General features: G+C 41.5%; 1 protein-coding gene across 1 annotated transcript in view; it reads right to left on the reverse strand.

Moving 5' to 3' along the window:
* SLC6A6 (solute carrier family 6 member 6) overlaps nt 1-27,496 on the reverse strand; it is a 52,065-nt gene that overhangs the window by 4,331 nt on the left and 20,238 nt on the right. The window contains exons 5-14 of the mRNA XM_054387511.1: nt 24,001-24,240; nt 23,311-23,445; nt 20,756-20,990; nt 15,007-15,139; nt 11,409-11,543; nt 9,402-9,505; nt 9,164-9,288; nt 4,432-4,544; nt 1,634-1,771; nt 487-589 (exon numbers count right to left, since the gene is read on the reverse strand). Coding sequence (XP_054243486.1) covers nt 487-589; nt 1,634-1,771; nt 4,432-4,544; nt 9,164-9,288; nt 9,402-9,505; nt 11,409-11,543; nt 15,007-15,139; nt 20,756-20,990; nt 23,311-23,445; nt 24,001-24,240 — 1,461 coding nt within the window. The remainder of the gene's footprint in view (nt 1-486; nt 590-1,633; nt 1,772-4,431; nt 4,545-9,163; nt 9,289-9,401; nt 9,506-11,408; nt 11,544-15,006; nt 15,140-20,755; nt 20,991-23,310; nt 23,446-24,000; nt 24,241-27,496) is intronic.

Consider the following 27,496-nt stretch of genomic DNA (forward strand, 5'->3'; position numbering starts at 1 on the left):
TGATTCTTCAGCTACTGTTTCAGGCAGCTAAAGAAGCTACTGTCAGATTTTGGTACTCAGCATTGCCTAAAAACAACAGGACAGAATACACTTCGCTGTCAGCTTTCTTATTGTATTTTCTGTTTGGTTGGCTTGCCCCTCATGGACACTGCAGCTCTGAAAGGAAATTCTCTGTGAGACAAGCAGAAAGCTTCACGGCTGGCCAAACTTTCAACTCTCACCTCTAAACTTAATGCATGTAAATGCTTAATTGTGCCTTTATTAATTAGCAATAGAAAAAAAATATTCATTTTTGCGTGGAAAAACACTGGTGGCTGGCTTCATCCCACATGCAAATTTGTCTCCAAGAGGTCAGAGCAAATTTATATTAATGGCATGTGTCTGTTGCTGGGAAGAGGATTCTGGGGTGGCTGATGATTAAATGTTTGGCTAGCAAAATTGTCACTGACTCATCAAAAGGTATCAGATGAAAGGATTCTCACTTACCATAAACCCAGGCTACAGCAATACATTCAAAGAATGCAACCCACAAAAGGCATACACCACTAGCTGCATAGTAGTCAAAGAGTTGAAAAACATACATGCCACCCTGTAAAAGAGAGACACAATGGATTGGAATTGTGATAGACAGTGAAAAAGATGAATACTTCAGGCCCAGCTCTCAACAACATCCAGCAACAGATCTTAATGATTGCCTCTAAGAAGAAAAAATATCAAGCAAGTAGGTAAGGTAAATATTTATCATTACTTTCCCCAGGGAATATGCATGTTTACTACAGCATTCCAAACAAGACAACGATTAAACAAAATTAAGCCACTTAGTATAATCTACTGAGACACTTGAATCTTTCCTTCTTAAAAGTATTTAGGATGTGCATTTATAGAAACAAATGATGTAAAGAAATAATAAATCACCTCCCAACACTGATGCCTCCAAAATACTAAAAATGGAAGTTAAGTTCATCGGGAGGGCCTTCATTTAGTAACTAAGTGGAAGGACTTTTTTCCCAGAGAATAGTTAATTTTTTTCTTTCTAACCTTATTTATTTACACTATGCTGTGAGACTCTGCCCTCACGACACTGAACTGCATATACCTGAACTTTTACTTGAAAAACTGTGCTTGTTAGGCAGCTCTGTTACAGGTGATACTTTAACTCCCACAATCGCCCCAGTTGTTCTAAAAATCTGGCTTGGATTTTATTTTGGAGATAAATATCATAACAGGAGTGCAGCCACTGGAACATTTTCCTGTCTTGTTCATACTAGAATATATCCAGCGGTATTTAATTGATTCAGATCTCTGTAACTAAGATTAAAATCTCTTTCCCTGCATGCACTGGATGGATTCATAATCTGCTCTGATGAAGGTTCCAATATTCATTTAGAGCAGATGTTATTATCCATATTCATGTTGATCAGTACCTGCGATCAGATTGCATTTAATGAGATTTATGTCTTAGTTCTTCTGACTGCAAAAGGGGGAATGCACAGCTCCATTTCAAAACACCTTCAGATCTGGGGATGAAACATGATCTGTAGGTCTAAAGAACACTGCTGCTCTGAGTGGCTAGCTCCATAGCTAGAATTGGTCTGAAAACAAGGAGGTAATTTCCAGCACTGGTGCTTCTTACCTCAGTCACCATAGTTAGTCCCAGAAGATAGCTAAGGAAACACACTATAGCGATGAAGATTTCCCGTCGGTAACCCTTCCTTAGGAAGGATGGGTGCAGATCAACTAATGACGTGATCTGTCCTTCAACTTCAACAAACTAAAGGGGAAAAACAACAACAAAGAAATGTTAACTTGAGCATTACCTGCCATGCGTTTTATCTGGGCTCATACTTCACGGCAACACCCTGACTATGCTCTGTGGCAAAATGCCGCTCTGAGTAACCAAGCCAGCAGCTGTTCCTTTGTAACCCAGAGGCTGATGTGTGAGTTTTCAAATGGGAACAAACTTTCAGAATTGCTTTTCATTTCCTAGCAGCCTTACGAACTACCAAAGGGGCTCTGGAGTTGCAAGCTACAGAATGAAGTTAACTTGATGACAGGAAGACACTTATGTGGGTTTTACGTTGTGGCTGTTGCAGATGAATACACGATGTACATTAGAAAAGAGGCAGAGAGAAAACACTCCAAAAGGCCTCAGCTAGCAGAGTACCTCCCAGCCTTTTCTGATGTGCCAGGAAACTTCACAGGTTCTAGTTAGGTTAATTCCACATTTGGATATAAATCTGCTTTCAGATTTGCTAGTGAAAATCCAACCAAGGGAAAGCAGACTCTGAAAGAGCAGCACTTCTTGACTGAAGTTTTCTTCCGAACCTGTGAAGCCTCTGAGTAAGGCTTTGTGGTGCTTCTGCAGCTATAATGGAGCTATTCAAACAGTCACCATATAAAGATTTGGTAAACTATTTGAATGTGTGAAAAAAAAAAAAAAAACGAAGCCCTGAGTCGATGAACTAAAAACCTTCCTTCATCTAGCTTCATGACAACTGTCTTTCTACTTACATGGTATTGGAAAACTACATCTAAGATGAATTTAAATGCAAGTGGATTTGATGAAAAGTTTAAAGTGAATTGAAATCCAGATGCATTTCACCATAGGAGAAAAGTGACCACTGAACTCCCTCTAAAGAAAGCTGAAGAATGGAGCACTCAGCTGGTACGTACTTTCAGTCTGTCAAGGTACAAAAGCACCAAAGTCACTGAAGGCATGAGGATACCATGGTGAACCAAGGCTGCCACTAGAGAAGTGAACTTAATTTTAAGTGGATACCTCATCTTATAAATAATCAGTTATGATGGGCAGTCCATGAACAGCATTACTTCAAGAAAAGCTGCCTTCTCCTACCCAGTAGCTACATGGCTCTCAAGAGCACCCAGAAGTGCCCTGTAACAATTCTACCCTCTCTGACCAGGAGATGAAGCTTCATTCTGGAAATACAAACTGTCCTGCAAAGATGCCTCCTGTCTTGTTGCTTCAACTTCTATAAAACTGTTTGTTGGGGACTTTTTTTTTTTTTTCCACATGCAACCCTTCTCTACAGGCTGATTTGATCTTAAAACTGCTCCAGCATTCCAGAAACCTGCTTGACTGCACTCCAAAAAAGCAGAGGGTGGAGGAGAGAAATTAAGTGCTCCAATTAGTTTTAATCATTTTACACAGTGAGGAGCTTTTTAAAATTACTCGACAGCTTCCAATTTGCATAAGCATAGGGTTGCTGAACCACGACATCAGGCACTTTTACATTTACTTTGGAATGACTGAAAGTTCCTCACTGGAGTTCAAAAATTAAGCCAAAAAGAGCAATTTAGAGGAAATGGAATAGCAAAAAAAGTAAGAGATTAAGTACACAACAACTGGGTAAAAAAAACCCAAACATTTACAGATCTCTCATCGTATGAGACTGTATTTAGCCTAAGTAAACACTTCACCCTCACCAATTGGGTTTTTAGTCTTAATGATTCCCAATTGAGTGCAGAAACCTGCTTGTTTCCCTGAAAACCTTGGCAATTTTGAATGTGTAGTTACTGCACAATCCCTGGTCACCAATGTTTCCTTGTAAGTCAACTGTTTAGAAATGATTTACAGGTTCCTTTGAGGTATTTAGTCCAACATTCCTATAAGCAACCACTGGGAAGAATAACCTAACATCTTGGACTGAAATTCTTTTTTTTTTTTTTTTTTGCTTACTAATTAATAGCAGTGTGTGCTATATAATTAGCACAGCTGGAACCCGAGAGGCTTTCTGGCCCGTTTGGAGGTATTGAATGTGTGTTGCTGACGTGAAAGTCAGCAGGATCCCACATTGCTCAGCAGCTCCGAGCCTAAGGCCACTGAAAAAGGCTTTGTCCTCTGCCTGCCCATAAAGCCATCCTGGCTATGCCATACAGAACAGTTTGTGCTTATTGTGCCTCATGACGGCTTTGCATTTCTTTTTTGGCACTTGGTAACTATCAAAGCCTGTGTTCCCAGTAGACAGTAACTCTTACAAAGTGTTGTAATGATGGTGCACTCACATTGCAGGTGATCACAGTGGGACAAAGTACTGCTGTGGACCAGACTGCTGTAGTCTTTAATGTTTTAAAATGATGAAGCTCTTTGCTAGACTAGGAAAATACTGCATTGTGACCAAAATGGTGGCACTTTCCAGCCAGACTGGGACTGATACATAGGTTAGGGAGCACTGCCTAGTCTTGTGGACTCCATTAACTCCTGATGACAAAGAGTTACAGAGCAACATCATACTATGAATTGATAGTCACAGATTCATCGAACGCAGCCCCTGTGCTAAAAAGCAACACAGCTGAATTCCTCCAAAGTGACATTAGAGGTATTCCCTTCTTAACTCATGACTGTAAAACCAGCTTTTCTCATCAAGCAGCACTGATGTAACAGGCCATGTATCTCTTCCCCATCATACTAACCTGGCTATCCAGTCCAAGCAACAGAAGCATAATAAAAAAAAGGATTGCCCAAAAGGTGGGCAGTGGCATCATGGACACAGCTTTTGGGTAGGCAATGAAGGCCAGGCCTGGACCTAGAGAAAGAGAAAATAGGAAAGGGGGAAGGGAAGGGAAGAGAAACAGTAAATACCAGCTCTTTGGTAAAGGGAGCCCCACTCAAATGCAGGAATGCCTGGTTCCGTTCAGATAAATCCAAACGCGGCTGGAAATACCAGAAGTGAAAGAGTTTGGCTCTTTTATCTGAAATCGAAGCACGCATGACTACAGCAGAAACCACAGGCAAACCCCTGAGGCCATTGCTAACAGATCGCCAGTTTTAACATCTGTCTCAAACATGCCAATAATGGATGTGGTCCTATGCCTGCCCTGCGTGGACACAGGGCAGTACTGGGGGCCGGGGGAGAAGGGGTGACCCAGGGGAATGGCAGAATCCCGCTGCTAACCCACATGGTCACAATGAAGATGACGGTGATGAAACTCTTTTGCATGCAAGGAAAGGGACTCTGCTCCAAACACTCCCTGGGATCTTCGCTAATGCAACCACTGCTTCCCTCTGTATGCAACCTCCAAACCCAGCAAGGCTTTTCTAGAGCGGGGTTTGCACTCTAGAAGTCTGCTTCTTTGCCTCTGCAAACCCTCACTGCTGCACTGATGTGGTAAGTGATACTCCTAGTTATATCAGCTATGATCCCTGAAAAAAATGCTTCCTGCTGTTAGGAATTGCTGGTGGGTAAAATCTGTGCAAAATTGCTTCCCCATGATGTCACATCATCTGCCCCTATGCAGCCAGCCTATGCAGACCTGCCACAGCAATGCTGAGTATGACCAGCATCAGCCCCAACTGCAGAGCAGATTGCAACAGACTGGGAGCAGCAGGAGGGCTAGGATTAAGTGCCTGGCTTCTCTGCCCTGGAAACCAAACTCTTGTGTGCGAGTACTCATCACTAGACTGGGTCTTGTCTGTGCTGTGGACCAGATGGCATCTCACTCATACTCACACACCGAGCATACGTGCAGTGCTCTTGCAGGTTGATCTCCAAAGGCACTCTCACCTGAAGCCAGGTGTTATCAGCTATTGCTTATGAGAGCTTTTGTGGAGAGAGAAAGAGCCCTCTCCAAGTGGGAGACAGGAACACTGGCAATCCAGCATTTATGGCAGGCTCTCAGAGTGGCCATAGAAATTTGGTGAAATTAACAAAAAATTCTGAGGGTGTATTTAAATTCAGATTAAAACCAGGAATGCCTGCCTTGTCTGGTTGCCTGCTTTAAGGAGCCTTGAAAACTGGCATTTTCCAGGATTTTGAAGCAGATTCAAGTAATTTTCAATAGGAAAATGAGTTTTTAAAAAGTGTTGCAGTAAGGGGACAGAAATCTTATCTCTGATCTGTACAGAGAAGTCTCTAATGCTGCTCTTCCTACCTCCCACTTTTCCTTTCCAACAAGAAAGATGGAAAAAGAAGCAAGATGTAAAAACAAAAAAGACTGTTTTTTTTTTCAAACTAAAGAAAACTTTAAGTCATTGAAAATATTTAAACAGAAATAAATACAAATTAGCCAACAACTGAGGAACTAATTTTATTTAAAATGAAACACAACTAAGATTTTATATGACAAAAGATACCAAAAAATTGGTGAATGTCTCAAATTTGGGGAGAGCTTTCCTTTTTGTCCCCCTAAATCAGTGGATCCAATAAATTCTCCCTGAGGTAGAACTGCTATCAGATGGCATTTGCAGCTGATCTGTGCAACTGATGAGACAGATGTAAAACTGCTCTCCTCAAAACTTGTTACAATTCTGTACACTTTAGCCAGTGAAACTGTCTCTGCATAGTGTAACTGTCAAATATTAAGTGCTCTAAGCCCTGTGCTAGCATTGATTTTCCTTTGAAACTAAGTGTGGAAAAATAAAAAGTTCACATGAAAGACAATTTTCCTGGCATCCCCTCACCTGAAGATAAATAATCTAAAAAAATTGTATTTAATTTGAAACTCTGTTGCTCTGATGGGTGTTTTGCAATAGTGAAGCACTTGAAGCTGCTGCTAAGAGCTAGTCAGGATTGCCACCATCCCATTCCACTGGCTGGTGAAGTGCTGTGGCATGGCTGGAGAGCATTGTGGAGGAAGGGACCAGGCAGGCATCAGGGACACCAAGGCACTATGATCAGGTGCACAGGTGGTAAAGTCTTTCTTCCAGCCAAACAGAGATGCAGCACAGATGAGACATGTCTCACTATGGCTTTGCTGAGCCTCTGTGGCTTTCCTCTTTACCTTTAAAAAGTATTTCTGAGAAAAATCAAGTGCTATTTATTAGTAATATGCTTTCACTGGGAAGTTAGGGAGAGGTGAGGGGTGTCTAATTTAACTGTTGTGTGAATGTATTAAAGCCAGTGAAGGCCACCAGCAGTGACCACTGCTTTAAGCAGGAGCCACTCCCCACTGACAAGTGTGTTCTGGACATACTGCACCAAGGCAGAATTTGACACAGGTAAAAAATATGGCCAGGAGATTCTGCTGTCAGAAAATGTGTTGATATTCCTCTGGCAGGGGGGAAAACAAGGAAACAAATGGTGTCATGCTTAGAGCAAGAGGGATTTAAGTCACTGAGCAAGTATGGGGGGAACAAGAGGTCTTGGCCCATGGACAATGTCCTCTTCCCAGTACTACAGCCAACAGGGAGCACCTCTGTTCACCTTTTCCTGACCCTGCATCACAAGAAGTCAAAAAAAGCCAAGGCCAAAAAAAAGAGGCTCAAGCACCTGCTGAGAAATCAGCAGTGGGGCAGCAGCAGTAGCGAGAGCTTCCCCTGTGGCCATGCATGAGTCTCGAGACACTCATCCCAGAGAGGCCAAATGGTCTCCAGAGGCTCTGCATTTGATCTCTGCTGAGAAGGACAGTGAGGAAACTCATAGGAAGTGGTTTGGATAATTTTGGTAATGTTTACTGTCACATAAAAATTTCCCCTAGGATTTAGCCAGTGATGATGGGTAACCCACTGAAAAGTGAGATGGTTGCAATCTCTGGCCATTAGCAGCTAAGGTTAAATTTAAAGGAAGCAGAATACTTAACAACAAAATAGACAAGAAACTGCAAGCCAAGTTTGGAAGCTAATCAGTGCCCTTGTCTCTGGCCCTACAAAATCCTTCCTTTAGAAAAATGCCTTTTGAGCTATCCATGAAAAATGTTATGTAAACACTCACTCAGTTAATGTGTATTTAAATGCTACTTAACAACCTAGTATTACTATGTATTTTTTCAGTTCTAAAAATGACAAGAAACAAGACTATAACTGCCTGTTTATCTGAGATTTAATAATAAAAAATAGAATAAATATTGACCAGATAAAAACCTAATATGGAAATACCTAAAAATGCTACTCTTGTAACTGACTCACCTACATATTAAAAAAAAAAAAAAGGGGGGGGGGGCAGGGGGTGCTATTTATGATGCAGTCTATAGGATTATTCCTTTGTTTCCTGTTTTCAAACAAAGTAATCAACTTCTGATCAAAATAAGCATCATGGCCAAGACCATTAGCTGCACTTGTGAGGGGTATGCCAATTGCAGTCACCCAAGAATCTGATGGTGCCACCAATGTCATTCGTTTTTCATTAGCCTTTGTGAAGTGCCATATTTTTCTTAAAGACTTTTAACTCCCAGAACCATGTGATTAGAAGGCATACTAACTTTTTAATGTCATGATTGCAGAGGAAAGCTTTCAAATACTATGCAGGAGAATTAAAATTGCTCCAAAAATCAGAAAGAAATGCCAAGTCTTCACTCAGGTGATACTGTTAATGTTTGAATCTGATTAGCTTTAAGCATCACAGCTGTCGAGATCTGACTCATTAGTTTTGAATGTTCATTCCCATCTAATCTCTCTCTTCTATGCAAAAACTCATGGCTATACCTGCCCTCATGGACAAAACACGCACAGAGAAAAAAATGTCATCTACTTTGTCTGAGACACATTCATGTGCTATGAGGATTTAGACTTCGTAAGCTGCAAGTGCATAGCTGAATGTTAATGGAGATAAGACTGAAATAAGGGAGGACCCTCACTGTACATCCAGTTCCCAAATGGACTTCCCACAGTTCTGCCAACCTCACACTGAAGCTACACAGGACAAATGCAGGATTGCAACAACTAGAGTTCCTGTGGATGAAATGGTCCACGGAACCCAGGAGGAGTTCTCCAATTTTAATTGCCTTTCAGTGAGATTTAGGAATATGTGTGGTATGACCCTTCAAAAGATCAAGGTAATATTCTCACTGCAGGCTCTGTTGTGAGCAAGCAAAGCTAAGCTATGAATAATACACAAACACTAGCTGTTTGCATTTGAATCAAAATGAAGGTAGTCTGGAAAGGAGGACAGAACAAAATCTCTACTCATAACATTCTAAACCCTAGACTGTGGTGTGGTTATCTTAACTCTAATCTCAACTCAAATGGATTTGCACACTCAAGGAAATGTAATCACTGCCCTGTTAATCAAGACAGAGTAAACAATACAACCCCAGCTGACCCTTGCTGCTCTAAAGGAAAGCCCAAATCAACAATGTGCTTATTTTTCTGGAGATTATGGGACATCTTGTTCTGTTTGTATTGCTTAGGTGTTAGCTGATCGAGTCTGCAGAACTTTGCTCACACGCTAGGCGGCAGTGCCCACCACCACTGCCACCAATACCATCGTACCTGACTCTGCCACATCAGCAATGTTCACCCCTTGCTCTTGTGCCATGAAGCCCAGGACGGAAAAAATTGCGAAGCCAGACACAAAACTGGTACCACTGTTCAGGCATCCCAGCAGCAAACAGTCCCTAAGTCACACATATGTCATGGAGCAAGTTAATTAAAAAAAAATTAACCCATTGTCCCTACTTTATTTACATCATTTAGCTAAAACACTAAACCCCCTTGGATGGAAACTTGCCTATAGCAGTTGTATTTGTACTTGTTGTAGCTCCCCAGGGAAGTCATTGCTCCTAAGCAGATTGCATATGAGAAGAAGATTTGTGTCCCTGCATCTATCCAGACCTAAAGGGAAAGACAGAAAGACTGTTATTACTGGTATCACTGCACTGCAACACTCAAGGCAAACAGACTGTTCAAGCCAGACAAAACCAACATAGTAATTGCCTCCACTGAGGGTGATGGCTAAAGGATTAGGGAGAGAGGGAATGAGAACATCACATTTACAAGTTTGGCTTTTATAGGGAGAAGAAAACTGTTAGCATCAGATCCCACACAAACATCATCTCTACACCAGTTCCTGTATTCTCTCCTCAGAGATACTCAGTACTTCTAGTTTCTCAGTCATTCTGCTGATCCTTCCTGTTGGCACAACCATAACCATGTTTCAGCGCAATAGGAAATGCAGAAATATTTATAACCTCGCTCAGTTCTGTGGTAACTCATTTCAGTCAGAATCAGCTGACAGAGCCACTAAAGTGAGGATGTGAAAAGCTTGAGAAACAGTTTGTGTAGTTGGTTTGTTTATTTTTCTAGCTTTCTGGTTGGTTTTGTATCTGTTCAAATGCAAGATAAAAAGTCATAGGGGTGGGGGGAAAACAAGTAAAATACAATGCATTTTATAAGATATGGATCTGATCTCAGTCTCATGATTCTTTCTCCTGATTACATTAAAAAAAAAACCACATACAGAGTGAAGTAACAGTGCACTATCAACTTCTCAGTTAGTAAATATGTAACAAGCTATCAAAAGGCATCCACTGAATCCCATCTGTTCACTTTTTTCTGCTAATGCAAGTCTGCTAACACCAGTAGAAAGCACCAAGGAATCTGAGGAAGTGAGAATTAAGACTGTTGACCATTACCACCTCCCTCCCACCTTCACTTTCCAGCACCTTGCTGACTCGTGTCTCCTTGGAGATGATCCTTTTGCTACACTGTGGGAGGAGGCCTGCAAGCTCACATAAATATTTTCTATATTATTGGCTGATAGTAGATCACAAAAAGGATAAAGTCCACACACGAAGATGAATTCATAAAACGTAACATCTCCTGTGAAGTGTCTCTTGTATAACGAGGGCAAAACTAGAAAATGAACCAAATTTCCACAATGCTTTTTTCAATTACAGTTTTCCTACTTCAGGTTTTGATCTATCATTGGAGTTTTATTTTAACCAAATACTCATTGAAAGAAATAGCCAAGTCAGGCTTTATTCCCTCACTGTGACCAACATTTTGTTATTTTCAAAGATCCCTCGTTTGGTGGTTTGTTTTGTTTTATTGCCTTTTTTGTTTTGTTTTGTTGCATTTCTCATGGGATCATTACTTGTTGAAACGATGTTGGTCTCCTCAAGTGTCATGTATTTGCACTCTGTGAGCACAGACATGAATCTTTATCTAAACACAGCCTGTACAGAAAGAGGAAGCCTAGCTTCACTAGCCAGGGCTAAGCAAATGGTTGCCTCTGTGCCTCTCCACCTTTGCATGGGTTTTCATTCCTTTGTTATTTCATTCACTTCTTTCCCAGTCTGCTCCCATTGAGCAGCGGGGGCTAAGTGACACTGATACTCACAGTTGTTGCTTGTTGGTCCATCTGTGAAGCTCAGGAGTCTCTCCTTTGAAACTAAGGACTATCCTCATTAAAAAAAAAAAAAATGCATCTCCCTTACCTTACCAACAAGAAAGCTGAGATTGTATAACGGGATAGAGTCTACAGCCTCAGAGTCCTTAGACACAAAAAAAATACACACGCATACACACACATACATACACGTGGAAAGATGCAGTAACACACAGAACAGTGACCTTCTTAAACAGAGCTCTGGAAAATATAACCCAGCATTAATGTTCATGCTATAACTGGACCTCTAAAGACTGTGGTGAAAAAACACTATTGCCATTATGTCACCACCATCACCCTCTACCATCCCCCTTTGCACAGGAAATGGTCCTGCTCCTTATTCTGTACCTGTGGGTCAGCTAACCGTGAGATATCAGGATAAAGATAAAACTTGATGCCTTCTGCAGCTCCAGGCAGGGTCACACCACGGATGAGCAGAACGAGGAGCATGATGAATGGGAACGTGGCAGTGATATACACTACCTGGAAATAAGAAAATAAAAAAAAAAAAAAAAAAGGAGAAAACAAGGTATGTTTAGTCTGTGGCAGTCAATGGTACACCTCCAGAATCAAGAGAGATTAATGATGGGAATTCGAAGCCCTGAAAAGGACCTGAACTGAGTTTGGGTCTACTTTTTGTTTAACGGTCTTTCCCACTTTCCTGTTTTAGGCCTGAAGGCAATGAAGGTTCATTAACCCCACCAGAGCCCCCTAGGCAACAGTTACATCACTGGGGTTGAGAACACGCAGGATTTTAGACAACTCATGAGTTTCATTAGAAATTTTGCCTTTGCCCTGTTTGTCCTTCTCACATGACAACTGCGCCTCTGCCAGGGAAGCTGAAGAGATTTCCTCACTAAGAGTGCCTGAAGCATTACATCATTCTTTATTTGAACTTAAAAACTCCAAACCATTTTGCAAGCTCTGCTTCAAGCCCTGACCTTGCTGTACAGCCTCACTATTCTGGCAGGGGCGTTGGATTCTATGATCTTCAGAGGTCCTTTCCAACCCCTACCATTCTGTGATTCTGTGTGATACTGCTCCTACAGGCAATTCCATGCAGTACTGCTCCCAGAGATTAAGATAATTTGGTCCCTGTTCCAGTGTCTCCCTTCCCATCACCTTGAATGCATGAAGCCCTTCAGGTTGGCACCAGCTTCAACTGTGGTAATTTCCAGTCCCATAACTTCATTCTTACCCTTGCTGCCTACTCAGCAACATCATTATTGGAAACTAAGGCTCTATTCATCCAGTTTGAGAATACATCTTCATTATCTTTAACCTCTGTTCCCACTCTCTTTGAATAACAGCCTACTTCTTCTCTTCTTGTTATCTTCTCATTCATTTGATGAAAGAGCCTTTTGCTTTCATCTCCAGCATGAAGGTTAATTGAACTTGTATTTGAACAGTTCTATCTTTAGACCCACACTTTTTGACCTCTAACATTTTGTTTTCTTTGCTCATCAGTGTTTTCTCTCACTTTTTATATAACCACTGTGGTACAGTCAAGAATCACCACTGTCCAAGAAAGGGTATTTTTTCAGGGAGTCAGATAATTCCCCCCAGGTAACTGCAGTTTGCTGCCATGAGTTAAAATGTAGTTTTTTGTTTTCCAGAATTTGTTTAACTACAGAGATGCTCCCAGGATGCACCATTTTTCTTTCTAAGTGTGTCCTCTGAGAATAACAAGGAGCACTCAAAACCTCCATTGCCATAATAATTCACAGAGTTGGACTGATCTCATAAAATGAAAGAAAATCTTTTCATACATCTCCTTTTTAATTCTCCCCTTGATTACTGTGCGAATTTTCCACTGTGTATTTTCCACACTAGCTCAGTTTCACCAAAAGCAGAAGGATAAAAGGGGGATTTCTGTGCTTGTTATTTTATATATATATATAAAAGCCAGGCTTATGAAAAAATCAATTCCTTCTTACAAAAAAGAATATGCTTGAGGTATATCCAGGATCTGAGTAAATGACATACAGAAAGTAGCCTTTGCATTACAGGTAAAGATTCTGTCTGCTAGAGTTTTTAAAATCAGCATGTTATCCAAAGCATAAAACCATCTATTATTTCTCCCCATGATTTCATGTTTATTTGTCCAATACACTACTACAAGATTTAAAAAAAACTATGTCTTTCCCCCCCACACAAGCTCTCCAAAGAGCCATTAACACGCTGGGAAGCAGGGAAGTGCTATAAACAACCATCTACTAAAGTAAACTAGATTTCTCAAATAATTTAAGTCCATCATTAGAGTTTACAGTTTACTTTTGTTTGACCCCAAAGTTAATGGAGTCAACCGGAGACTTTCCAATGGTTTTGTTGGGCTGTGGCTCCACACTCGCACGATCTCAGCCACTGCGGAGAGGAGGCAGCGAATTCCTACCAATCTCCTTGTCTCTGAAATTGAGACCATTTTGCTGGATTTCCAAAAAACACACATTTTTAGATAACTGACTTTTTACAGACCTGCTTTCACCTATTACTTTACAGGGGCTCGAAGTAAGTGTACCACAGGGAGCTTGGAAAAAAAATCTCTCAGCATTACTGCAATCTTTACTGAGCAGACACCAGGCTTGCCAAAGATCCTGCAGAAATCTGTGCTGTCACTTGGCTACTGCAGGAGGTTTGTGCATTCACCCCTACTGTAAAATTTACACAATCACCTCATCAGGTCACATCAATCAGAGGTAACAGAGAAGCAAGCATTTTTGCCAACATATGCTTTAGAGGTGTGGAAGTTTTGTTTGGGACAAAGTTGGCAGGAATCCAGGGTAAGGCAGCAGCATGATTTTAATGAGGCTTCATGATAAAGATCACAGAAAGCAAGACAGAAATGACAGTAAAGTAAGTAGCTCAGTCAACAGTGGAACTAATGAGGTCTGGTCTCCTATAGAGTTTTGTCTCCTGGTTGATTCTGCAATGTGTAACAAGGTAAAAACTGCTAAATGATGCTTTTTCTGTAGTTGAGGCATTTGCAGTTGCTCACTCCTCCTGACACCTTCAGTGCCTGAAAAAATATGGGTTGACACTGTATCCTTTTTCTCATGTAGGACACTACTGGGGGTTGTTTTCTTTCACCTAGCTGACAAGAAATATGTGGGTACTTAGAACCTTGAGACCTCTCTATCTCCCTTAGTCTTACCCAAAATGCTGCCTCAACCAACAGGTTTGAAAGCTAAGAACCACAAATATGCAACGGCTTCAAAAACCTTTTCTCTTGAAAATAGATTTAAAAGTATTACTGTATGCAAGGGGCAATAATATCATGCTTCATGTTGTTAAGTGATGGGTCAAGATTTGCTGTGGTTTGTTTCTTGCACTGGAGTAAGATGAGGTTCAGGAATTACTTGACTGTTATCCTTTAGAGAAAAATATGATTCTGAAGAGCACACGATGAGACTAAAACCACAAACTATCCAAGACCTCTGTTAAGGAGAGTGCTTCTAAATGAGTACCTAAGTTTAGTCTTCTATGTCTACAAAGAGCTCCTCTCCAAGTGAGAGGCATTTCAAAAATGTCAGTTTCCACTGACTTAAAACATCCCTACCACAGCTATGTTAACATCCACCCCACTGCACTGAGGATGAACTTGGCCACTGAGAACATAGACAGGGAGTGCAGATACATCACAGGTCTAAGACATTCCACGCTCATGGTATGCATCAGTGGGATGCTCGTCTTGAGAGAGGCAAAGTGGTACTCACACCATGCTTGTACCTGCTTCTTGATGACATTCCAGTAATGGCTACTTGATTCACAGGCATTTCAGGCACTGGTAATTGCTCTGAGTTGAATCTGAATCCCTCTTTCATGCATTGCAAAAACACTTATTTTTTTTTTCTCCATGAGATAGTAAATATCTCTAAGAACAGCATTACTTGGTATTCCTAACATCTGCTGACTGCAATGGCTATAAAAAGGGTAAAAGAGCACTTACTTTCCCAGTGGATTTGACTCCTTTCCAAATGCAGAAGAAACATATCACCCAGACAAGGAGAAGACACAGTGCTAGATCCCATTTGATAATACCAATATCTTCAATTCCCGAGGACAAGCTCAGTACATTGCGCCTAAATGTTTGAAAGGAAACAAAACAAGAGAGAGATGCAGGAGCTCAGTTGATGCAGAATCTGCTGTGATGGCTGAGAGTACACAAAAGTGTGCAGGGAAGCAGATGCATGGACAGATTCCTGCCCTTTGAATGCTGCTTGCTAAGTCACCACAGAAGCTGCTTGCTTCTGTGAGTAAAGCTGAGCTGTGCAGCCCTACATCTTCCCTAGGTCCATGGTACTCTTTTGTTTAATATATTGCAGAGCATTTAATTTTCAACTATTTTCAGCACCTTGATATGAGGTAAGAAAGTGTGCTCAAAGTACTGCAGCTTTCACATTTGCTCCCTTGAAGATGCAAGACCAACTTGCCCTCTCATTGCCACAAACCCCAGCTCTGAAGTCGTATGGCAGCACTGTACACAATGTCTCCACCATGGACACTTGCAACTGACCTGCATCCATGTGTTTCTTCTCCTTTTCAATTCATTAGCAAGACTGCCACAAGAAGGAAAAGGAAAAAGCAACACAGGGAGTCATCACACCACATGGCTTTTAAGGGCGAAGGCTGGAGCCATCACCTGACCTCCCCCACAGGTCCCCACAAACAAACACTGCCCTGTGCACCCTGTCTGCCCTCAGTACCACTACCACCAGGGTCTTGTTTAGCTTACTCCAGAAATTTGGAAAACTTCATTCTGTCACTCAAGTTAATTTAAAAAAAAAAAAAAAAAAAGACATTTTTAAACTGGGTCTTAATGGAGCAACATCTGACCACGAAAAGACACCAGTCCTGAGGGGAAAAATTCATTAAGGCTTCTCTCCTTTGGTAATTGCCATGGGTCACCATGAAATACTGATTTAAAACCAGCTTTAATTTAATTTAATGCAACAGACACAGTCCTTACACACTGTGACACTTTGTTTGTCAAGTATATAAGAAAAATCAAATGGTTTCTTACTGATCACTTAGCTAAAACTTCTCTGCAGGTGAACCTTCTAAACTCCAAGGAGTTTCTGCAAGATTTTTTTAAGCCAAGAGATGTTTGACCTCAATTACATCTTGCCCCAAGACTGGAGAAATAAACTTGCTACCTAACAAATGGTTAATTACATTTTATTTTCAGACAGCTATAAAATAAGTCACTTTCAAGTTGTGGAGAGCCAAGACCACAGTAGTCTGAGGTGCTGAGCCAGGGTCAGACCCATGAGTGTGGAGCGTGTAGCTCTGCCTGTGGATCCAGCACAAGACAAAGCACTGTGGTATGTTTCTCCCCTGAATTAATCTTCTTTCTTGTTGTTTTTTTCCTCCTTCTTTTTTTTTTTTTTTTTTTTTTTTGCTATTACCATGGAAATAACAGCAAATGAAGTCACTGATGGAACCTTCGCAATTAGTTTTTGGAATAAAACCCTGGAATGACCAGTTTAATAGGACTCAAATCCTCACCCATCTGTTTTTGCCTCTCTGTTTGCCAAGTTCACTTGGATTACCTGTGTGAGTATGTTCTCACACCGAAGGCTTTATTCTCTCTGAACTTGTGTGTATTTTGTTATGGCAAAGGACTAATGGCACCAGACAGGATAAGTCTGCCCTAATCAGCACAGCTATTCAGCAGTTATGAGAAACCCCTCAGTAATGAATATTTGGCATAAAGTTGCAGTCCTGGTCCACCTGAGCCTAAAGAAATCAGGGAAAAACCTGCTGTGCATGTACAAAAGAAGAAAATACATTTATAAGATGACTAAGTTCAGCTGCCACCTTCTATGGCTTAAAAAAAAAAATGGCAGTTTTCCAACCTAAGGAGCAGTTCATATTAAAAAAGCAACCTATAGAGCCAGCTCTCAGGAAGCTGTGAATAACTAACTGCAAATGATTTTCTGGAATAGGGAGCTCTATCAGGCATTCAGCTAAGCCTTTTTTTGCTTAATTTATTAGGGAACTAAAAGCAAGTGGTCATCTTACCTGGAGTTTGCCTCAGCAATACTTTCAGCTTTATTGGAGGGACCTCAGTAAGTTACTGAAAGTCAGATATGTTACTTTTGTATGGTGAGTCAAGCAAGCACAGCAAGAGATGTGCTGGCTTGGTCTGTCCTGGGTTATATCTCTTCTCACCTCACAACAACCAACTGCTTAAGGAATCTGTTTCGTGACATCTGGACATGGTCTAGTGGTCATGGATGTATTGGGTAGAACATTGGACCTGATGACCTCAGAGGTCTTTTCTAACCTTAATGATTCTACGAAATCTAACCCAACCTATTTTTTTTTCCAAAGGCACTCAACATGTTATGTGTGATATCCTGAAAATTCAAGTTCAGGAAGAAGCAGGAGCCAGACTGTGCTACTAGCTCTCCAACTTTGTTACACAACTCACTGCTTCTTAATTTCATCCAAGTCCACTCACTAACTTCATGCCATTTACGCATGAAGTTGTGACTAATTCTAATTTATAGCCTTGATGCTGTCATTAACTGTCACTCATATATAATCAATGGGACAACTGGCTGGGGCTGAGTTTGGTGTAAACATGAGTTCTTGAACCCTGTTCACGCATGAGGACGCTTTAGTGATGTGCAATATGGAAATGTAATAGGAGCCATTACTGGTTCTAGAACATAAACAAAAATAAAATGAGTAGAATTATGCAATCCTTGAAGGATATTCCAGGTCATTAATCAAGGGAACACAGACAGGACCTTTCATACTAGGAAAGATGAAGCAGCACCCTTTCATGTTGGGTGGACAAGAATAACTAACACTACAGAAGTTGTACCAGAAGACTATTAAAAGGACAGTAAGAAACAATGTTTAAAACTCTCAAGTTTTCCCCCAAAGGCAGAGACAGCTGCCCTAGATTTTGTTTAGTTTTCATGTTGTTCCCTCAGGGATTACACACCATTAGCATGTGATGGTCTTTCTTGGGATTTTCATGAATAAAGTCTGCTGATTACTAAATATTTATAAACACTTGGCCAGCACCAAACAATCAGAGGTTTTGTTCGACCGTAATTACCCTGTAACACTTATCCCTTATGTATTAATATGTGTTTAAACCTCTAAGGTTTTGGACTTTAAAGTAAAATCTTCAGAAATAAAACCTGAAGCATGTGATAGCAAGAGGTAAGTCTCCAGATACAAAGCCAGATTTGCTTAACCCCCTTTTATTGCTGCTCAAGTAAGCATGTGATTTGCACAGAACATTAATCCGAATGAACTGAAATGTCAGGCTGTACTGTATGTCCAGCCAGGCTGAGAAGGACATGTGTTATTCAACACGAAGGGTTAACACATCAGTGTGGTCAATTACATCTGAGCAGCATTATTTTACAAAGCAGTACTGATGAGGACACTCCATAAATGTCCCACAATAAAAATGGTGTTTGGTTTCAGAAACCAAATACTCACAAACCTTTGAATTAAACCAGAATTAATCATGCCACAAAGCAGATGGGTGTCTTCAGTTAAAGACTATTTACTGACCTGTCCTTTAGATGTGGGAAGCTGGCTGGCTGGCAGATGGCATTGCCTATGATGGCAAAGTACCTGAAAGTTCTTCCAATTATTTTTAATTTCAGCAGTATAAAGAACAGTAGCATGGCTGGGGAAAACCCAAGGATACTAAATGGTTGCACCATATAAAGGCTATGCTACTTCAATTACAGCAGTGCTGCATGATCTCTGTCCTTCCTTTAAGATGCCAGTAGTTGTTTATGCAGATAGAACAGCTATTTTTAATACTTCTGTTAAGTGCCATGGGTCCTGAAGGCAGCTTGATCTGTTAAGGGCAGTTTTGCTCACAATGTAACTGTGAGCTGTGGACAGCACGTCTGTATTAGCAGGATTACAGAGCCAAACTCCTCCCTAGTGTGACTCCAGGGAAGAGTTTAGTTCATGACATTTAAAACCATTACTTGAGGACAAAAGTTAAAGTGGCTGCAAAGTACAAGCAAAGCCACCTCCAGGAGTGCCAAGTGCTGAGCAACCTTTGCTCTGGCTATGTGACGGAAACAGTGAGATCAAGATGGACAGAAGGCAAAAGTGCTGTGAGGATCAGGCATTTGTCCTCCAGCCTCAGGCACCTCCAATCTGACTACATCTGTTAGGCTGAGTCTACAGAATTTGGTTCAGCTTGCAGGGGGCTTTTGAGGACAGAAACTTGGTAGAATTCTTTTAATGGAAATCTAATTTAACACCCCATCTCTAACTTGCTCCCACAGGGGCACTGTTCCCCCAGCCCACGGGCAGGCTGCCCTGCCTTAAGGCCCTTCACCACATACTTGCTGTGTTGTTACCCGTGGAAAGCTCTGGTGTCCCCTGAAATCCTGGAGCCTCCACTGTTTCTTTTACAACCCCTTTTCCAACTTCCAGCCCTATTTCCTTCTTCTGTGGCATCTCCAGGGAGACAACTTGGCCCATAAATCCGTTCATTAGAGGGGTGGAAACTTCTGGACCTTTCTGGGAAAGTATCTGTCACTCAGCATGGAAAAGCAGTGCTCATGGCACCCTAAGAATGACTGCTCTCACAACCTGCACCCTGTCTCTCCCAATGGTTACCAGTGCCCTTTGACAAACCGCTCATCCAATATCCAACTGCCCTTTCTATTTTGGCTCTTGTGTTAAAAATTCTAGCACAGTTACTAAGATTTTTTTTTTTTAAAACCCAATGCATGCCAAATATCGTCAGCAGGAACATAATTCCTTCTGGGTATTGGCTGACACTTCTTTTTAAAAATAGAGAAGTAGGCACAAGTTGATCAGGGGACCAAATTGGACTTTAAACATGCTGAAAAAGCCAAGTTGAGTCAGAAATTAATTCTACTTCTAACTGTCTGATTGAGCAAGAGAAGAAAAAAGAAACAAAGAAAGAAAAGTCTTTCTAAGCTACTTGTAGATCCTTTGGATTTGAGTTTTGACACCTAAATAAACACACAGAGGTTTGAGGTCATGCCTATTTAGAAATCAGGTTATGCAATACAATTTAAATCTTGAAAAATAAGAGAGAACTGGGAATAAGAAGTTCAGGTCTGATGAAATCCAGGCACCTGGCAAAACAGAGTGTCCTCACAGTGCAGAGAAAAATGATATAACAAAGATGACCCGAGAAACCTACAGTACAGGCCAACATTCACCACCTCTGCCAGTTTTATTGGTGAGGTCAATACCTTGTTTTGTTGTTAGACTGATAGGAGATGTGTTATAGCTTCACAAAGTGTACTGCTAATGCTAACGGCTAGGGAAGAGGGAAAGGCAAGCACAATGAGGTGATTTATCACTGCTTTCATTGTAAATTCTTGCTACCAGGGCATCTGAATCGACTTGTTTCTGTTCTCACGCTGCTTTCCAATCATCCCAACCAAGAAGGAAACAAGCTTTCTCCCAAAGCTTTTTATAGGGCTCCCTGTGGGCTCTAGATGAACGCTGTCATGCATCTAATGCCTTCCTCCACTGCACCCAGACTGACCACTCTGTCTCAGGCTGGATGAAAACTGGTAGCAAACACTGGTCAAACACCTGACAGCTGGAGAAGTTTTCTTTTCTTATCTAATATTCCCCATGGGGCTTCCTTAAGACCTCAGGCTAGACCTCTGGCATGCCACCAAAGAGCCCCAAAGGCACCATGAAAAGGGGGTACTTACTCCCAAAACTCTGTGACAGGAGAGGTGAAGTTAGTGGCATTCAGTGATATCCAGAGTGTTTTGTTCTTCCTGAGAGTGTCTTCCACGCAGGTCGGCGTGTTCCACTTCTGGTGGCAGTGTGCCCATGGTAGGACGCTCTGGAACGACTGGAACAGGTAGTAAAGTCCCCAGGCCAGGATCACGATGTAGTACACATTCAGAAGGGACACAATCACTATGGAAGCATAACCAATTCCTGGCGAAAGACAAGAAGTGAATGCAGACGTGACACCTGCTTCTTGCTAGGGTACCTTGTCATCTTGTGGAGCTGGTGCTATTCCCACTGTGTCATGGACTTTATCCTGTTCTGCCACACTGCTGATGGACGCTCAGGATCACAGGATGTTAGGGGTTGGAAGAGACTTCTGGAGATCATTGAGTCCAACCCCACTGCCAGAGCAGGACCATATCATCTCAATAAACTCAACTTAACTCAGCTCAAATCAATCACACGTAAGCACAGACCTGCCACTGTCTCTGACTAGTACTGGCAGCTGAGGCTGAGTTTCTGCCCGTGGTCTGCTGACACTGGAGGGAAAGTGGGCAGGACATCTACCCAATTTAACACTAACACAGCTATTTCAAATTTTAGTAGAAGAAAGTCATCATGCTTTGTTTATTTCAGAGCCAGATCATCTCATTTCTTTGGTGCCTATGTGGGCAACATCATTCACACCACACTGTCTCCTAAGAAGCTTCCTTGAAGGCAGCTAAGCTGGGCAGCCTCTGTACCACTCATACTTTTCAACTGGCTCAGCTCAGTCCATGTACCAAAGAAAAAGATAGTTCTTGAGTTAAAAAGGATAAATCCAAAGCTATCAATATGAAAGCTGCTGTTTCTGCCCCTACTTCACATGTGAAAAGGAAGCACGATACTTGTAGCTGTTATGGTTAATTAGATCAATGTTTAACTCTGCCATCAATATTTGATGATAAAAAATGTTCCTTGTTTGTTTTTAGAAACAAGGTCATGGAGCAGATAAGGGTGAGTACTACACAACTTCAGGAGATGGTGGAATGCTGTTCCAGTGGAGATTTTAATTAAACACCACCACAGTTCTCCTGACTCAGCTATCTCAGTTGTAGTTTGGCAGTTTATCTCCACCAGCAGATTCATACTATTACTAAGTCAGAAGCAGTCACTAGTTTTTTTTTTTTTTTAATACAAAATGAAAGGACTCTGAAAAGCCTTTACTGAAAATGTTCTAGCTCCAAGAAGCACATAAAGCTTGCAATTTAGGAAAAACAAGGAAAAGCAACCAAAAAAAAAAAAGGTGATTTCCTTTAAAAATTTAGAACTCTTACAAGAGGATGAAAAGCCTATGAGGTTTCCTTTAATATCCCTCTGACAGCTACCCTAGTGCCTGAGCTACCTACCTCATGTTTTACAGATTCAAATCTTACTGCAGCAGGAGTCTTCACCACCTGAGATTATCTTTATGCCAGGTGAAAGCAAGTGCTATTTATTCTGCACAGCTGCACTTCATTCAGGATATACAGCTTGTCACATTATTAGAGCTACAGTTTCTCTTTATGGGTGCCTAGGACATTGCTATTTAAACAAAGAACATTCTTTCCTCTTCCTCCTCCTCCTCTTCAAAAAAATAAAGGCTTCATAAAAGTGGGAGGAGGAGGAAGAAAATGGAGCTAAAGCTGCACAATTACATCAACTTCAGCAGCATTCTGAGGATTAGGTGGGAGTGCAAGCAGTGGAGAAAGCCCTCCTGCTTAGGGTGACACAAGGTGAGAGAGATGCCTGGAACAGCAATGCTGGCAGAGCTAGAGACACATCAGCATGAACTGCCCACTCATTCCAAATGGGATTTGACGAGTGCTGCTCTGTTTAGTTCAATTATTCCTCATGATTCTGCCTGTGCTGTGTGGTTGCAAACAGCAACCTATACGCAAGATACACATCCTTGGTAATTTTTCAAACCTGTGTTTCATTTTTCACTTCCAGGGCAGCATTTGTGTAATTCTTGTGATCAGTGAGTGATTCTTCATCTGCTAGCAAAAGCTCTTCAGTAACATCAGACCAACATGCCCATCTGCCAGGACCTGCTCAGTTATGATGAAAGTCTTATTCCTGTATCCTACCATAGAATGTCATCCAGCTTTCAGCTGTATCAGTTACAGTGGGGTGATGTCAATGATAAGCTTTCACATGGCAGAGGGATTTTGGTTTCCAGAGCAGAATATTTTGAAGATGCTTTCACTAAGGCCATCTAACCTTCCAAAACACTTTCTCCGACACCTGTGAACAAAGTGTGCCCTTTTAAGGCATAATATGCAATTTCTTTCTTGCTTATCAGCAGTTCTGACAGTTAACAAGGTGATAGCATCAAAATCAATACCTTGCTTTATCCTTTAAGACTCTCTGACTTTTACCTTTCTAGGAACCAATATCATATCCTCAACTGCTAGAGCAAATAGCTGAATGAGATGAGGGGACTAGTGTGGCTGCACATGGTAACAGAAGCACCTTTAAGTAGTAAATCACAATAAGATGTACTAACCAGTGAAAATAGGGCAGATCTTTTCCCAGCATGTAATTCCACCTTCAGAGGTATACTGTCCTAGCACCACCTCCAGGAAAAACACGGGAAGACCTCCCCCAAACAGGAAAATGAAATAAGGTATAAGAAATGCACCTGTTGAGAAAATACAATAGCACAAACTTGTGAGTCAACTTGTGCAAAATAGTCTAAAAAGTGGTTAGAGATACATACAAACAAAGAAACATTTGGCACTTTAGTATCAGTAGATAATAATCTTATTCTGAGGTGGTTTTGCTCATGGTATCCCAAGAGGAATGGGCAGATATATATAAGGGCATTTTCTTACCTTTTTAAAATGAAAATCTGCAATAACAACGGGGTTAGGCACACAACAGTTTCACGTGGCTCAGAATGCTCTTATTCTGAAATCCACTGGGCCTGGAATTCTACTGCTCTGCATTAATAGCTGCATATCTTTTGGTTAAAATTCAGACTCAGCTGTAGCAGTATGATGGGATTTTAAATTGCTGTTGTTTATCCCTCAGTAAGTTTTAACAACAAAACTATTAAGAAACAAAACAGTATCTCCTGAAGACCAGTGAAGCAGGCAGAAAACAGAGGCCTGAATATTCTTTTTAAAAGCTGGGTGAAGGCACTGTAAAATAGTAAGCACAAGCCAGAGACAGACTGAAAGGCAGTGATGCTCACCTCCGCCGTTTTTGTAGCAGAGATACGGAAACCGCCAGACGTTGCCTAAACCAATAAATCCCCCGGCCACCGACAGCAGAAAGTCAATCTTGCTCGCCCACTTCTCCCGCTGGGGTGGCTTTCCTTCTGCCTCATCCTCAGGCCGTGTCCCTGGGCTCTTGCCAGGGGAAGGTTTGAGGATGTCCTTGTGGAAATCTTTCAAGCACTGAAGCTTTTCCTTTGTTGCCATATTTCTGCTTTCTACATAGAAAAATGGGGGGGAAAAAAAAAAACACAACACCAACAACCCTGGCTTTATTAAACAGTTTTTACCTGCAGACCTCTCTAATGCTGCAAGAACTGTTTAACCAAACTCATTCCATAAAAACCAGTGCTGTTTATCAAGCTGAGATGTGAAAATACATCTGTTGCCTTCAGTGATAAGGAGAAACAAACCAATCCTGGACTCCGCGGTCACCTCTCTATGGCCAATGCAGTGCAGGGGATAGCAAAGGTTTGACACTGCTGCCCACCTGCTGGCTGCAGACAGAGGTGTATAAATACTGCATTGGCACCAGCAAATGGTGTTACTGAGCAAGTGTCTCATGCTGTTTCCATGCCCATAATAAGGTACAATTCACTGTATTTGAATCCTTTTCAAACATTTAAGAGAAATACACCAGGACAGTAAATCCCACCTTTCCAGATAAAGCTCATTCCTCTATTTCCCAATAACCTGAACCATCCTGTATCACTTATTGTCTGCACTTTCCTTTCCCTGAAGTATTATAAAGCTTTCAGAAAACTACACATTCATAAAAACTGTAATGGAAAGTCATTTGTTCCCATCAGCCTGCAGAAACCAAAGGAATCTTTTCAGTTTATCACATTTTCATAACCATGTTGTTTTCCCCTGACATCAATAAAGGGACAAAAATAAGCCTTTATATTCAATTATTGAATTATTGCCTTACACTCACCTATGCAGTTGAGCAGTTTGCCAAGAATGATGGCTCCTTAGTTAATTAAAAAGTCAGTGGCACGAGACCTCTGATGCAAAACCCCAAACATACTAAATCATAGTTAATTTTATAGGTACTTTAATGATATTTGAAAACTCATACATTGTGTAAAAATAGCAATAGAAAGAATTGCTCTAACAAGTGCCATTCAATTTCTGAATTTCCTAATGGAAACAATTTAAGAATAACTTGTAGCTTTTATATGAACTCAGATCTCAGGCAGATGGGGCCAACTCACTCCCCACATAACTCAAGTGACTCTAGCTGGATCTGACTCGTTATTTCTGCATAGTGTTTTGATACTGAAAAGCACATGAAATTTTCATCAGAACCAGGCAAACCAGCAAGTTTATTCCAGACCACAACCATTCCCTGCTTCTACATATCATTATGGCTGCAGAATCATAACAAAACTGCACTACAGATTATCCCATTTGATAGCTGCAAGCCTCTCTTGTGCCTGCTTGCTGGTTTTGATCTCTAATCTGATTTAGGTTGTGGCAGTGACCTGAAACCTGCATTGACATTAGCTCTGCAGGAAGTTTTTAATCGGAGCATGATTTGAGACAGATATGCATCTCTGGACTCGTCAATCTTTCCATCCACCATGGAAGATTTCAGAAGGCTAGCATTTTCACAAACCACTGCAGCTCAGTATTTGCCCCACTGACTTATTGGTGGCCTTTGCAAAGCAGGTATTGCAACACCAGCTGTCTATCAGGCCATGATCTAAAAACTGACTTTAATCTTGACAGTGCTAATTATTATGACTTTCTACTGTTTGTTTTTTGTTAAAAAACAGGCCACAGCTGACTGCACAGAGGTGATAGGAATAGCTGCAATGCCTCCTGGTCAGCAGCAGAGAGAGCTCACAGAGGGAGAAAATTAATCACAGGGCAAGGGATCATCATCACTCACCTCAGGGGTATGAGGGCAGGACACATTCCTCTAAAATATCTCCTATTGGTTGTTGTTAGAGATGTGGTATGAGATAATGTAGTGTAGTAACTGAATAAAAATGGTAGGGCCAGCTCTATAACAGCCTTTAGGCACCTGGTTGCTTTGGGGGAATTCATTCACAATACCTAACTTGTGTTCCTGGTACCATGCATGGAGATTTACTGAGGTGTCTTCAAGAGGGATGCACAGGAGCCTTAGTCTCCCTGGGACATCTGCATCTCAATCCAAGCCCCAAACAGGTACCACCTGGCATCATGCCCTGTAGTCATCTCTTGATGGAGGGGGAGGGGGCAGGAGGTGGAAAAGTAGGTGCAACATCTTTTCTTCAAAGAGGTACCTACAAGGTGGCTGATATCCTGCTCTCACTGCAGCAGCACCCAGGCATGGAGACAGCCCAATTTCACTTTCTTTTCCTATTTGTCCTGCTTGAATCCCTATCTTTCATCTGGCAGGAGAATGTCATAACCATCAGGCAACAGGCTATTCTGGGCTGAGGAATGGAGGGTATTTGGACTGTCCCTCATGGAAGCTGTTCTTCCCAGGGGTTACTAGAACACTCATCAACAGAGGAAGAAAGTGTGCAAAAGAGAGAGTAACTCATGCCTAGAGTTTGGACTATGCTCTTGCTTTTCAGACTTCTTTTTTTTTTTTTTTTGTGAACTGCTGCAACAGCCATAAACCTGCTCAGTGACACAGAGACATGCAGATTTCTAGATCCCTGCAGGATTAAGGTTTGAAACAGAAGTTCAGCTGCTTCCCATGGGGACTGATACTGGAAATACCCCAAAACAGAACACTTGGCACATAGGTTACCTTTATGCCAAAAAACTGAGGGACCTACAGAGATTTGCCACCTCTGAGATTAAAAACTCTTTGGGGATTGCAATGTTTTTGCAATCTACTTTTCTTTCGTGACACAGAGCTCTTTATTTTCCTGCCAGCTCTAATCTTCTTGCCTGTGGCTTTACTTTGACTCAGGTGTTACTCAGTTCTACCCAGAATTTGCAAGCCTGAGCAATTGATTGCATTCTGTAAACTCTCCCTCTCCCTGGGACAAGGTGATCACCCTGTGGTTTGTCCTAATTACCCACACACAGAGTGTGAAACCTTTTCAGACTCCTACTTCATAACTGCGTGGGACTGCGTTTTAAAAAGGGATTTCTGATTTGTCTTAAGACACAACAAATTAATTGCCATGCTTGGAAACCTAATTACTGAGGGTAAATTTTGTTTCAGCCTTAGCTGGAGTGTGAAGATGGATTGTGTCCTTTCTCCTAGCCCACAAATGACAGCTTCTCAAGGTCAGGCCTGATTTTGGCGTGGCCACTTCACCGCATGAGTGCCAAGAGATGGACCACCACAACTCTCTGGCAAGTCACCACCTCTCACTCGTGGAAGCACAATATAATACCTATCTCATGCCTGCACAAAATTAGCATCAGCCCAGTTTTACAGTGTATCTCTTACCTACTCTTGCTCAAAACCCAATTGTGTTTCAAGGGCCGGCAGCTGTGGCTGGCAGGCACGTAAGTACT

The sequence above is a fragment of the Indicator indicator genome, chromosome 15 (genome assembly GCF_027791375.1).
Source record: "Indicator indicator isolate 239-I01 chromosome 15, UM_Iind_1.1, whole genome shotgun sequence".
NCBI classification, from domain to species: Eukaryota; Metazoa; Chordata; class Aves; order Piciformes; family Indicatoridae; genus Indicator; species Indicator indicator.